This window comes from Podarcis erhardii, assembly GCF_964252035.2.
Source record: "Podarcis erhardii genome assembly, chromosome: 1".
NCBI classification, from domain to species: Eukaryota; Metazoa; Chordata; class Lepidosauria; order Squamata; family Lacertidae; genus Podarcis; species Podarcis erhardii.
Window position 1 is genome coordinate 41224146 of NC_138497.1, and position 12582 is coordinate 41236727.

At 38.3% G+C, this 12582-nt stretch overlaps 1 protein-coding gene across 2 annotated transcripts in view; it reads right to left on the minus strand.

Annotated features, from left to right (window-relative positions):
* RASGRP1 (RAS guanyl releasing protein 1) overlaps window positions 1-12582 on the minus strand; it is a 43365-nt gene that overhangs the window by 24767 nt on the left and 6016 nt on the right. For both annotated transcript variants that reach the window (XR_014156150.1, XM_081860388.1), the window contains exon 2: window positions 10911-11086. Coding sequence is in view for 1 of the 2 variants with exons in the window: in XM_081860388.1 (XP_081716514.1) it covers window positions 10911-11086 (176 nt within the window). In the remaining variant the exon portion in view is untranslated. The remainder of the gene's footprint in view (window positions 1-10910; window positions 11087-12582) is intronic.

Genomic DNA, 12582 nt, shown 5'->3' on the forward strand with positions numbered 1-12582 from the left:
CTGGGGAGTTAAAAACTGACTACAGGTCCCAAATGCTGGATATATGCTAGGTATACCCCAAACTGTCCAGCAGCTCATAAGTTCTTTACTCAAAAGTAGACAGAACAACATCTATGCTATATTCTAAATCTTGGATTTTTCATACATTCTCATGAAGGAGCTACACACACTGTATTAACGAAAGCATTAGAAGAGCACAAGTAGCAAACAGTATTCTTTTAAGTCAACTTCCGCACAGTTTCAATATGCACTTGAAGCTTGTTCAGTTTATCTTAGCCTTAACAAGTTGAACACTTTAAGCTTTTTGAGACTCACTCTCATTTCTTCACTCTAATTTCCGCTTGCATACCTGTCAGTAAAACCACACACCATGCTGGGAAGAAACCCTCTAAAGTAAATGTTAAATGCGGTAGAAGCGTGTTGTTAGAATTACCACATTTTGCATTAGGAACCCGTTTTAAAATGTGGTATAGTTTAGTTATGGCTACTTTGCAAATAAAATAACATTGCATTATAAAAATAGAATTATCTTGGAAATGCTGCTCATTATCAATATTCAGTGCTGTTTCAGAAATCATTTGCTCACATGCTATAAACAATATGGCTGCATTCGTGTTTCCTACATATGTGTGTGTGTGTAATTCATACTCAGAGTAGACCCACTGAAATCAATGCACTTAAGTCCATTAATTTTAATGCGTCTACCATGAGGATAAAAAAATTCCTTCCAGTAGCACCTTAAAGACCAACTAAGTTAGTTCTAGGTATGAGCTTTCGTGTGCATGCACACTTCTTCAGATTTGTTTTGACTATGGCAGACCAACACGGCTACCTATCTGTACCATGAGGATAGCTAGCAATGATTATCACAGGGGCCAAATTCTTCTTAAACTGACAGTTGAATTGGTTCACTGTATTATTTTCTCACATTTTCTGTTTTGAACCACCTTGGGCTCTTCGGATGAAGGGTTGTATACAAATTTAACAAACAATAATATTAATAATAAATAACTCTGCATTCTAACATTTTGTGCTAGCTTCAAATGCTTTCAGTGGGTTAGCTTACTCTGACATGCCACATAATTATGGGTCTTCTGTTTTTATTCCAGTCTAATTTCTCACTTTCCGAACAAGTCACAGATTTGGAGTCTGTTGCCCCTCAGATATTTATTTGTGTAATAATCTATGAATCAACTTTTACAGGTGTTTCCAGGCAATTTACAAATATACTGTAAAAACAGCTAGTATGTTGTTGGACTTTAAGCCCCATTAGCCCTAGTCAGAATGGTCAATTGTCAGGGATCATGGAAATTGATAGTTCAAGAGCATCTGAAGGCCACACATTCTCCATCCCTGTTATAACTAATACTGAAACAAGAAACATGGGCACACTTCAGATTTCGGGGACAGCAGAAATCAATATATATGACCCAACCCATCCTAACCTTGTTCACTTAGATGCTCTGATGGTTTCCACATAACTTAATTTCAAGTTGAGCATGCTTAGGGTCTGCAGGTTTAGTAAGACATAGGGTTGCCATACATCTGGAGTTTTCCAGACATACCTGGAATACTATAGCCGAAAGCAGTGTCAGGGCGGAAACCAGCTAAATGTCCAGGAAAATCCAGACATATGGCAACCGATGTCAGCAGTGTTGTTTTTGCAGATTTTCCTCAAAAATGTCCAATTTCTTTTCAATTTTGTTTAAAAAAAAGGTCAACAACTTTTCTGTCCAGATGTTCACTTTCTGAAATATGGTAACCATATAAGAAATATCTTGCTCTTCAGCTAAAAAGCTTTAGCAGTATGCAGAAATAAAATTAAAACAGAAACATAAAAAGACAGTGAAGTGTTACATCTCCAAATAATGCTTTGCAGCAGATTTTCTCCCCCTTGAAATGCAGTTATTCTATGGCAAGATCCATAGTCCACTATGTCAGAAACTACATAGTCCACTACGTCAAAAACTGCATTTGATTAGCATTTGTACTCCCCAAGAAGTTTCTGAAATAGCATTAGTTATACATTTTAAATGGCGCTGAGTACACTTTTAGCCTGCCCTTCTATTGAAAAGTTCCCAGGATGTCTTCCATTCTGTCACTGACCAGGTCAAGACCTGCTTAGATTTAATAATGAACACCATCGTGTGTTAATGTGGGCAGTTGTTTAAAGAGTGGTACAACTATAATTATAACTTTGCTTTTATTAGTCTCTAATTAGCCTTTCACCTCCACCTTCCTATGACAAGCACACCCAAGGAGGCGCTTACAAAACAAAGTAAATACACCATAAGACAAATAAAAATATAGTCATAACCCTAAAAACACAAACACATAGCAGAAGAAGAGGCATAATTCATGTGCAAGCAACAACAACAAAAAGTCTCCATAAAACTGGTAAGAAGGGAGCAGACGGACAAGCTTCCCTTGGAAGATTGTTCTACGGTTTAGGTGCCACAATTCAAAAGCCCCCTCCTGCCACAAACCATAATTCCATCAGCAAAGAGACAGGAAGGATAGCCTCAGATACCAAACACAAATCTTAGGCAGGTTCATACCGGAAGCCACAATTCCTGAAGTATCCTGGTCCCAAGAATTACGGCATTAAAGGCCAAGGCCAGCGTTCCTCCTTCATGTGCCCCTTCCGTAAGAGGCCCAGAGAGTGGTAACACGAGAACGAGTCTTTCCTGTGGTGGCTCCCCATTTATAGAATTCTCTCCCTAGGACGCCTTCATTACATATCTTTAGGTAGCAGGCAAAAACATTTCTCTATAACCAGGCCTTTGGCTAAATGACCATTCTATGGTCTTTTAAACGTGGGGGGGGGGTATTGGTTTGTTTTTGTTTTATTATGTATTTTGTGTTCTCATTCTGTATTTTTATTTTGTGAACTGCCCTTTGATTTTCAGAGTAGTAAACAAATTTAATTAATAAATGAAATAAATTTGGAGCAGCATGTTTTTTTTGGGGGGGGGGAGAGAGATTGCTATTTTGTCTCCTTCCCCCTCCTTTTTGATATTTTTGGTGGGTTGCTTCATCACATTGTGTCTGCAGTATGGAAGGGCTGTTTGACTATATTTATCTGAACAATAAACTGACAAATATACTTCATACAGCAGAAAATACTTTCTATCCAAAAAATTCAAAATCACAATTTTTACCCCAGCAGTTTTCATTGACTATATGATATTAATTCTTTGGTAAATGTTAGCAGTTACAGCTCATTGCCAATGAAGTTGCTCACCATTTTACACTGTTTTTAAAACAATTAAGGATGAACGTTCATATTTATAGATAGCTGTTTTACATTAGTTAAACACAATCAGCTCTAGTTAGCAAATTAGCATTCTAAAGGGTTCTAAACAAGTCTTCTGTTCCTGTAATGTGATTACTTCCCTATTAACTTCATTTCAGTTGCCAAGCAACATAAAAGCTTTTATGCCACAATTACACTAGGATGAGTTAATGGCACAAAGATTAATCTCATTTTAATACAAAACAGTAAATCTTAACATGCGAACATTTGGGGGGAATAAAATCAAAGATGTACGGTTCAGGGCAAAGATGCTTTAATATACGTACATATTTAGAAGACAGATATGATATCTATTGAAAGATAAAAGAAGCAAAAGGTAAATAATTTGTTTCTATATTAAGTCCAAAGTTATATAACACAAACTACGTTGACTTATTTTTGCAATTTGTTAAGGGTCTGTATGAATGAAATTAAATTGCAGCTGTTTATTGGGAAACTGATACATTTTCACTCTTGCAAATACATGTAATTAACTATATTCCTGTATTTCCATGTTGAATAGTTAAAAGTATAGCAGTTTATTAGGTAATCTGAAGTACTATGACAAAAGGTATAATGGTCTTGTTTATCCTTAAAGATAAAAGACCAAAGACTGGGTTTTTTTGTTTTGTTTTATTTTTTAAAAATGTATTAAATTATTTAAGATGCATTTTGAAGTGAAAAATAAACCATGCTGATACTGTATTTCCAGTCTTTGAAATCACTGGGAGCAAGTATAGACCCAGCCTGACGAGAAACCCTGCAGTTCTACCCGCAAAATAAAGGCCTAGGTCAAGAATTCAAAATTACTTTTTTTGGCAGAGGAATGATGGTTGAAACATGCAGTACTGTTTTAAAAAGACCTGCCAGTTATGAATATATCTGGAAAATCTAAATGCAGCAAGAGGCAGTGATTCTGAATTTAAGAGGGGAACCCTAGCTGATGAAGTCTCTTGACCCCAGCCACAAAGTGTCAAGGGAACAAGTGAGTCAGAGAGTTGTCAGTTTGGCAACAGGCTGAGGAGTCTAGTCTGCCCCTTCTCTCTTTGACCTAACAAATCCCAAGCATCCAAATAAAGTAACTCAAGAAACCTACAAAAAACATGCAGGGAGAGAACCAGCAGAGGTGAGGGGGCTTTCCAGCATTCTGTGTGCAGAATGTCACAGGTACATTTATGTGCCCTGTGCTTGGTGCAATCAGCTCTTGACCCTCAGGGAACATGTTTGGCTGGCCTGGAAAAATTCAGACCAGTTGGTAGACCAAGTGTTCAAGGGCATGGCAGAGGTGTCACCACTCCCAGGGTGATAGTGAAGGAATGGGCTAATAAGGCTACAATAGTTCCTGTGCTGAAATAGAAAATGAGAGTCTTCAGGGAAAGGGCATCACTCTAAGGAAGAAGGAAATGATGCCTTAGAAGGAACCTATTGGGGGGAGAGCGGAGAACAGATATCCTCCCATGCCAAGGGTACTACTCCAGAGTTTATGACAGGCCTACAAACCACAGTGACTTGCTTGGTTGGTGTAAAGGTTGCAGATGTTGCATATCATCTAGGTATCCTAGAAGATAGGACTGAGGAAGAGTCCTGTGGTCATGGTGCACATTGGCTTGAGTGACATGGGGAAACGTAGACATGCAGTCCTGGAAGCAAAATTCAGGTAGAAAGATAGCGTTGATAGGTTCAAGATAATTTCCTTGAAATGCTAACCTTTACATGAATGGGGCCATCTAGGCAGGCAAGGGTGAGAAGTCTCAATGCATGGATAAGATGGTGGCATTGGGAGGTTGGGTTTGGATTTATTAGACACCAAGGAAAGCAGGGCCTGTAGAAATGGGACAGGGCTTCACTGTTGGCGTTTAAAATGGGGGGGTGGGGGTGGGGAGGTGGCGGAGCAAGCTTATAAATTGATTGTTAAGGAAAAGCTGACGTGAGGAGATAGGGAATATTCATATGGGATCGATCATCTCTCAGGAATGTGAATGAAAATGTTTATGCTTTTCCACACGGGAGAAGGGTACAACTAGGCAATGACAGTGCAGGAGGATGTAAACTGCCTTAGTATTTCTTCCTGAAATGAAAGGCGGTATACAAATTATTTTAACAAAAATAATGATAGCAATTAAAAGAGGCTGATGTGGCGTAAGGTAGAACACCCATGCCAGTAACATTTGGAAAGAGATACTGTGTACAGATGCTTATATGCTAGAAGCCTCTGAGAAAAAATGGGCAAGCTGGAGTGCCTGGTTTTAAAGCTCATATCAGATATAGTGTGCACAATGGAAACTTTGTGGAACGGACATTAATGATAAGGTATTGTTATCTCTGAATCCAACTCTACTGAAAGGTCAGGGATGGAGCACACTGGATGTGGTGTCTTTTTTTACATCAAAGAGGGCACAGAGTTCAACAATCTCAAAAAGGGAATACACCTCCAAAGAATCATTGGGGATGGCACTAATTGGTCCCATGAGTAATTTAGTACTGGGAATGTACAGCCACATGCCTGGCCAAAATGCTCATCTTGAGATGTAGGATGAACTCCACAGGTATTCACAGGGCAAAATGATGTAGTATTGAGTGACTTAAATTATCCTCATACAGACTGGGTACATGCATGGCCCAGCCACAACAAAAAAGGTTGTGCTGAGCTTAATCTTAAGTGGTGCTGAGGACCTGGTGCAACATGTAACATTACTGAACTGATTGCTAGTGCTATAGTCACCTCCCCAAAATTCAACAAACATGCAAGCAGAGACAACTGTTAAGAAAATTCAACATGAACGCACTTCTAAAAAATGTGGGATTGGTAAAAAGGAAGTTGAAAGGGGAAATCAAATCTCTCCAGAATGCTTGTTGGTTATTCAAAATTACAACAATAACACAGATTAGGAAAGGTGCCAACAAGACCAAGAGAATGCCAGCATGGCTAATGACTAGAGTCAAGGAAGCTATTAGGGACAAGGCAGCTTCCTTCAGAAAATGTATGTCTTGTCCAAATGAGAACAAAAAGAAATGCAACCTTTGGCAAAAGCAGTGCAAGCAGACAATAATGAATGCAAACAAAAGAATTCAAGGAGACATTATTTAAAACACTATGCCCAACAATAACAAATTATTTAAATACATTAGAAACAAGAAACTAGCTAGAGAGGCAATTGTACGGTACTTTGGACGACAAAGGCACCTGTCTGTGGTATATTCAAAGGTGTCTTTGTCGTCCATGACCCACCTTACACAAAGACCACCCTACGCAAAGACATCCAGTCCCTTCTACCACCTGCCACATTAACTAAGGTTAACCTTGTAGGGAGCATAGCTGGTTTGCCTTCTGCCAAGTCCTTGCTCTACTTCAATTACATGGGTGTTGCTGAAAGACCCAGCAACCTTTCCCTAGCTACAAAAACTGCAGAGCAGCAATGCCAGATAGGTATTGCCATGGAGACCCGAAGGACAATACCCTGCTAAGAGAAGCAAACCTCATTACTGAGCCATTTAAAAACATGTAACAGTAACCTCCTGTTTTTTAGTTTTTATGTTATGAGAGACAAGCAATTTCTCTATTTAAAATGAAAATCTGAGATTCCTGTGTTTTCATCATGATCTACATGTTAGTCTCCCAGCTCAATCCCAACACAATAGTTACAATTTAATACAATCGTCTTCACAAATCACATTTGTACTATTTTCAGATTTGGGCAGCAAATGCAATACTGGGGGTAAAGTCTAATAATTCCGCCCCTGACAAAAAACAAAAACCCTAGACAGAATTACTGTCAGGAAGCGTAAGCTCAGGACTCATTGTAAGTGCCAAGACAAGATTTCCACAAAGCAATAGCTATCTACCTTATAGGGTTTGCATCTATAAGGCGGCCAAGTTTTGGTCTAAACGACAATGAGTTTGTATTTCAACAGGAAATACTAAGCATTTGCCTTCCCGACCACAATTCAAACCTTTTTATACTTCAACAAAATGAAATATTGTTATGTTTATAATTTGTGGAAAATCAACAAAGATTTATATTAGAAAATGAAACGCAATTACAGATTTTTGAAATCAAAACCTTTGTATATTTTAAGAGTTAAGGGTCTTAACTGCAATAATTGCAAGTTACTGACACCAACAGAGCAACTACACTGACTACTGCTTTTATTAACTTAAGACCTATCACTTCTTCTATTTGAGGCAGGAGAGCAGAATCGTTATTCCCTTCACTTCTGCTGATCTCCAACTAGGGTTGGGTGAATATGTCAATTTCAGTTTATCTTTTTTTCCCCCAGTTCTCCACATTTCCACATAGGCTTGCAACTTTTTTTTTTAAGTCCTCATGAAAATCCAATAACATTTCACTGCAAATTTATCCAAAAATTTTCCTTAATAATTGCATGCAATTGCTCCAAATATGCACATTTTTGCAAAGCAATGTCCCCAAATATAATGTATTTTAATGTTGTTTTCACTAATATATGAATTTATATATGCTTTACCCTAGTATGTGCTTTCTTTGTACACATTACCTGGCTGATGAACTGAATTGCAAAATTCAAAGAAATGTGTTTTGGTTTGCATGTTGTTTCAAAAAGTGCAGATTTTAAAAGTTTATGTTTAAATGCAAACTGGATTGAATTTCTCCCCTGTCGCTGTCTCCAATGCAATGTTTATACTTTCCAAAAATAAACAAGAAACTTCCTTAAAGCTGCTTATCTGGCTGTACCACCTTCAATTCATGATGTTTCAAAAGTGCTAGGAAGTCTCAAGAGACTTAACACAATGCACATTCTTAAAATAGCATTAATCAGTTTTAAATAGCATTAAATCTTTCACTATCTATGGAACAGACAGTGTTCTTAATTGTTATTTCAATTAAGAAATTTTGGTTTTCTGTGGTCCAGTCCCCAATACTCAAACTAAGTTGAACCTTGGGAAAAGTTATGTCTGCATATGACTATAATTTAGGCAAGACACCCACAGACTCCTGACAGAAAATAGAAATGAAAATGCATCAAGTTTTAATAGCCTTAGTACAAATAATTTGTAATCCCTGCTTGCTGTTTCCCTCAGAGCATTACTAGAACATATTTAAAGCAGTTCCGTTCCACAGCCCATTTCTATTCACTTTTACTCAAACCTAAATGCACAGAAATACAACTTAGGCTGAAATTGCTAGAATATTTGCTTGGAGAAAAGTTACACTGAACTTAATATAACCTACCTACTTCCATGTTCAAATTAGCAGCTTGAAATACAAGTTTCAAGTCGCATTTGCACAGAGTTGTTTGCATCAGAGAGGGGCGGAGATGTCTTCACCTGATACACATGGCCTTCTTGTTTCCTTGCCCCTGTAATTCCTGGCATTAAGCGTTTATGTGCTCTACCGCAGCAGCACAACAACTGTTAAGGGTATGTTCACATTACCGGTCATGCAGCATCCAGTTTCCTTACACATTGAAGCTGGTTTCAGAAGCAATACACGGAGCAGCAGTATTTATCAATAAGCTACAGGTTTGCTATGGGTTGTGGCTAATGTCTTGCGAATGTGGCTTCAAAAATTAGCGGATGGAAGCACACCGGATGTAGTAAGTGGTAATGTGAACATACCTTAAGGCAAAACCCTAAATGATAATTTGCATTTGATACCTTTAACACGCTTTCAGGAAAGAGGTGAACAGACTGTGTTATTGCGGACCAACAGTTTAGTTCTTCTAATTTATTTTATTTTTAAAAAATAGGAGTAATAGTACATTTGCTTAGGTAACTGTGAAAGCATGAGTTTTTAGTGGATAAAGCTAGGGTCCCCAACACAGAGTCCCTGAACCTTCCATTTCTTATTTTTTAAGTGTGTGTGTGTGTTTTAATCGCTTGGGTAATGCTGTGCTGCTAAGTGAGGCATCCAGCCCCCACACCCTCATATCTCCCTTTTCCCAGATTGCCTCTGGGTCCCATGTGGCTGTTCTGTCCACTTTATTTCTTTGGCTGTTGGGGGAGGTTTTCCTGATTTTTGGTTGGAGGTGGTTCTCCCAGAAGTTTTTTCTGTTATTGTTTTTTTCAGAGGTGTGTGGCTTGCCTTGGTTTTACTGGGGGTTTTGTGGAAGAAGGATAATTGCCTGTGGTTTTTTCTTTTGTTTTGTTTTGTAGGTTGTGGGTGTTTTGCCTGTTGTGCGTGGAGGTGTCTAAACATCTCTGGTTTTTCTTCTGTGAAATGGGAATTTCGTGATTTTTAGATTTCCAAATGTGTCCCCAGGCCCCAAAACACTGGAACCCAGAGGAATCAAGCATATGCATTACAATGAACTACATATGATACTATGGAAACCAAGAACAGGGTGCAAAAAATGATTACTGTAGGTTCCATAGCATGAGTTCTTCACCCAATATGCATTTTGCTTTGTAAATGCTTTGTCGAAACTAAATAATGTGCATGACTTTCCTCTAGAAGTGCTGAGAGGATTAGTCATTGTTTGGAGCATGATTCAGGAAGGTAGAGTGATAAGTGCTAAGCCTATTCAGCTTCTCTAAATCATTTACTGGAAAGAAAGCTATCAATGTGTATTATGGCACATGCATATGAACAAAAATTCAGATGGCTTGGCCAGTCATTTGCACTTGATAAGCAGTGCATCATTTATTCCTTCCCTCCTACATATAGAGACAAAACCACATTTTATTTACCTACAGCTGGAATAATGCACACCTTCAACTGTATGTTGATAACACTAAATCACAATCTATGCCAATTCATGCAGCATGAATGAACTGCTTGGTACAAATTCTTCAAAGCACAGCGTAAAAAACATCAGAACTACAAATATAAACAATAGTGTTGGAAATAACCCCCCCCCCAAAAAAAACCACCTTATCAGAATTCTAACATTTATCATTTAATGGCTTTTGTTCACGTGTATTTTATGAACATAAATGACAACAAAGCTAAGAAAGAAGCTGGTGAGAAATAGTAAAATTTTAAGCATCTAAAACTGCAATCCTAGGTACAGTTACTTGGGAGTAAGCCCCACTGAACTCAATAGGACTTACTTCTGAGTAAAAGCCATAGGATTCAGTTTGCATGATGCTAAATTTGTTCAAAGGTATTCTGTCAGCAAAAGGGGGGAGTGAATAATTCATATGCTAAGTAAAAGCTATACCACTGAGCTTTTTCACTTCATATCATTCTCTTTTATAAGAAAGCTATTATTTCCCTTTGGTGCTAAACAACAGTATCCCCCCTGCAACCATTCATTTAGCTACGATGCAAGTTTTCCCTAAAGATAGCATGAAACAATACCCAGATTTTAACATTTCAACTGAGTTCTGCAACAGTCTACATGCATTTCCATGTGTCTAATATTTATTCAGAAGTGTGGACAGGGGGAGGGGATTTAATAATTCCACAAAGATTATAACTGCCACACTTGTTCTTTCTGCAAGGACAGCACTTAACACTGATAAACATTCTGGACACACACAGAGTGATACTCACATAACAACATATGCAGAGACTCAACTGTAAGAGCAGTGATGAATGTACTTGCACCTGATTATATCTAACACAAAACGAAGGACCCCAAATGCTACAGAGATACAGTCTGAAAATAGTTAAAGAAAGATCACTCAACTCACCGAAAGAATGAATACAAGTATCAATAAGGTCATCTAGGCTGGCTCCCTTGCCTAAGTGACCCAAAGACATTGTTATGTTGAACTCAGCAGTTCTGGCAAGATCTGAATGGGAGCAACAAATCTCCTCCAGCTCAACAGCTGCCTTTGGATCAATGCTGCATCCTTGGGAAGCTTTCCTAAAGGGGAAAAAATAGAAGAATTACATGTGAGAGCACTAACACTTAAGTGAGAAATTTAACAACAGTCTCTACAGCAGGTTGGAAAAGAAGACGCTTGACTATTAAGCTCACAGGAATCGGGCTATTCAAACATTCCCCTCCCACCTAGAAAATGCATCAAATAAGGTTCCCTGTTTTGTAGAAGACATTCCCTTCTACAAATGTACTCATTGCTCCATGTATTCTAAGAGCCACATGTGGCTCTCACAGCACACAGACCTCTTCATTATTGTGAAGACATTTTATCAATTACTTTTTTTAAAGCATACATTAGAAACAGCAAACAAACTAACAACCACACCTTGCACCATCAATTCAATACATCCAAATAAAACAAGGCAGCAAAAAAATACATCCCACTATGTGGAAAAAAATTCAAATAAATCTCCAGCTTCTGTGGCACATTTTGTAAATACAAGACTGCAGAATTCTGGGAAACTGCATGCTTATTTCTATTGCAAACAAACAACAAACAAACAAACAAACAAAAAGACAGCTTGAGAACATCCATAAAGTAACAAGCTATGGTCCTCCGTCTAAGTTCTGGACATTAGAACTTCTCTGGCCTCCCCCACAACCACTTTTTGCAAGGACTAAACAAGCAGCTCCTGAAACCCATAAGATTTCTACAGCCACTTTGGAAGTTAGTTGCTCAGCAAGAGAAAGGCATTTTGAGAGATGGGTATCTGGAAGAGTGAGGAAGTGCTTGAACCTTTTTCCTGCCAGCAGCTTCAACCCTCCAGTTTCTGTACCCACAAGATGCTTCCTCCCCTCCCCATTCTGTGGGGTTCAAAACAAGTGTTCCAGGTTATTTTGGAATACACCCATTATTTTGATACATTTCATAGAGATTTGATCATTTCTGTCACATGGATTGGAGGCATCTCCCCATAAAACTTAGAAAGGCATTGTAAAGTAACTATATCCCAAACCTTCGTGACTCAACTGATGATGCCAATTTCTGCTTTGACTCCTTAGCTATCAGTAATTTTGCATCAGCTTACACCTTATCATTTTTTAAAGAAGATTTATTTTATGTATTTTTATACCATCATACAAGTGCATTCCCAGGCTGGTTTACAAAAATTAATTCACCCTCCTGCTCCTTAGCACAAACCTTTAAATAGCCTAGTAAAACAGTGCAAAAATCCAGTTACAGATAGGCAGCCGTGTTGGTCTGCCATGGTCAAAACAAAATAAAAAAAATTCCTTCCAGTAGCACCTTAAAGACCAACTGAGTTAGTTCTAGGTATGAGCTTTCGTGTGCATGCACACTTCTTCAGATACTGCATACTGTATCTGAAGAAGTGTGCATGCACACGAAAGCTCATACCTAGAACTAACTCAGTTGGTCTTTAAGGTGCTACTGAAGTGCAAAAATCCACAGCTATCTTAATAACTTGATTAAGCTAATGCCCGTACCATTTCTGGTACAATATACTTTTCCTTCATAG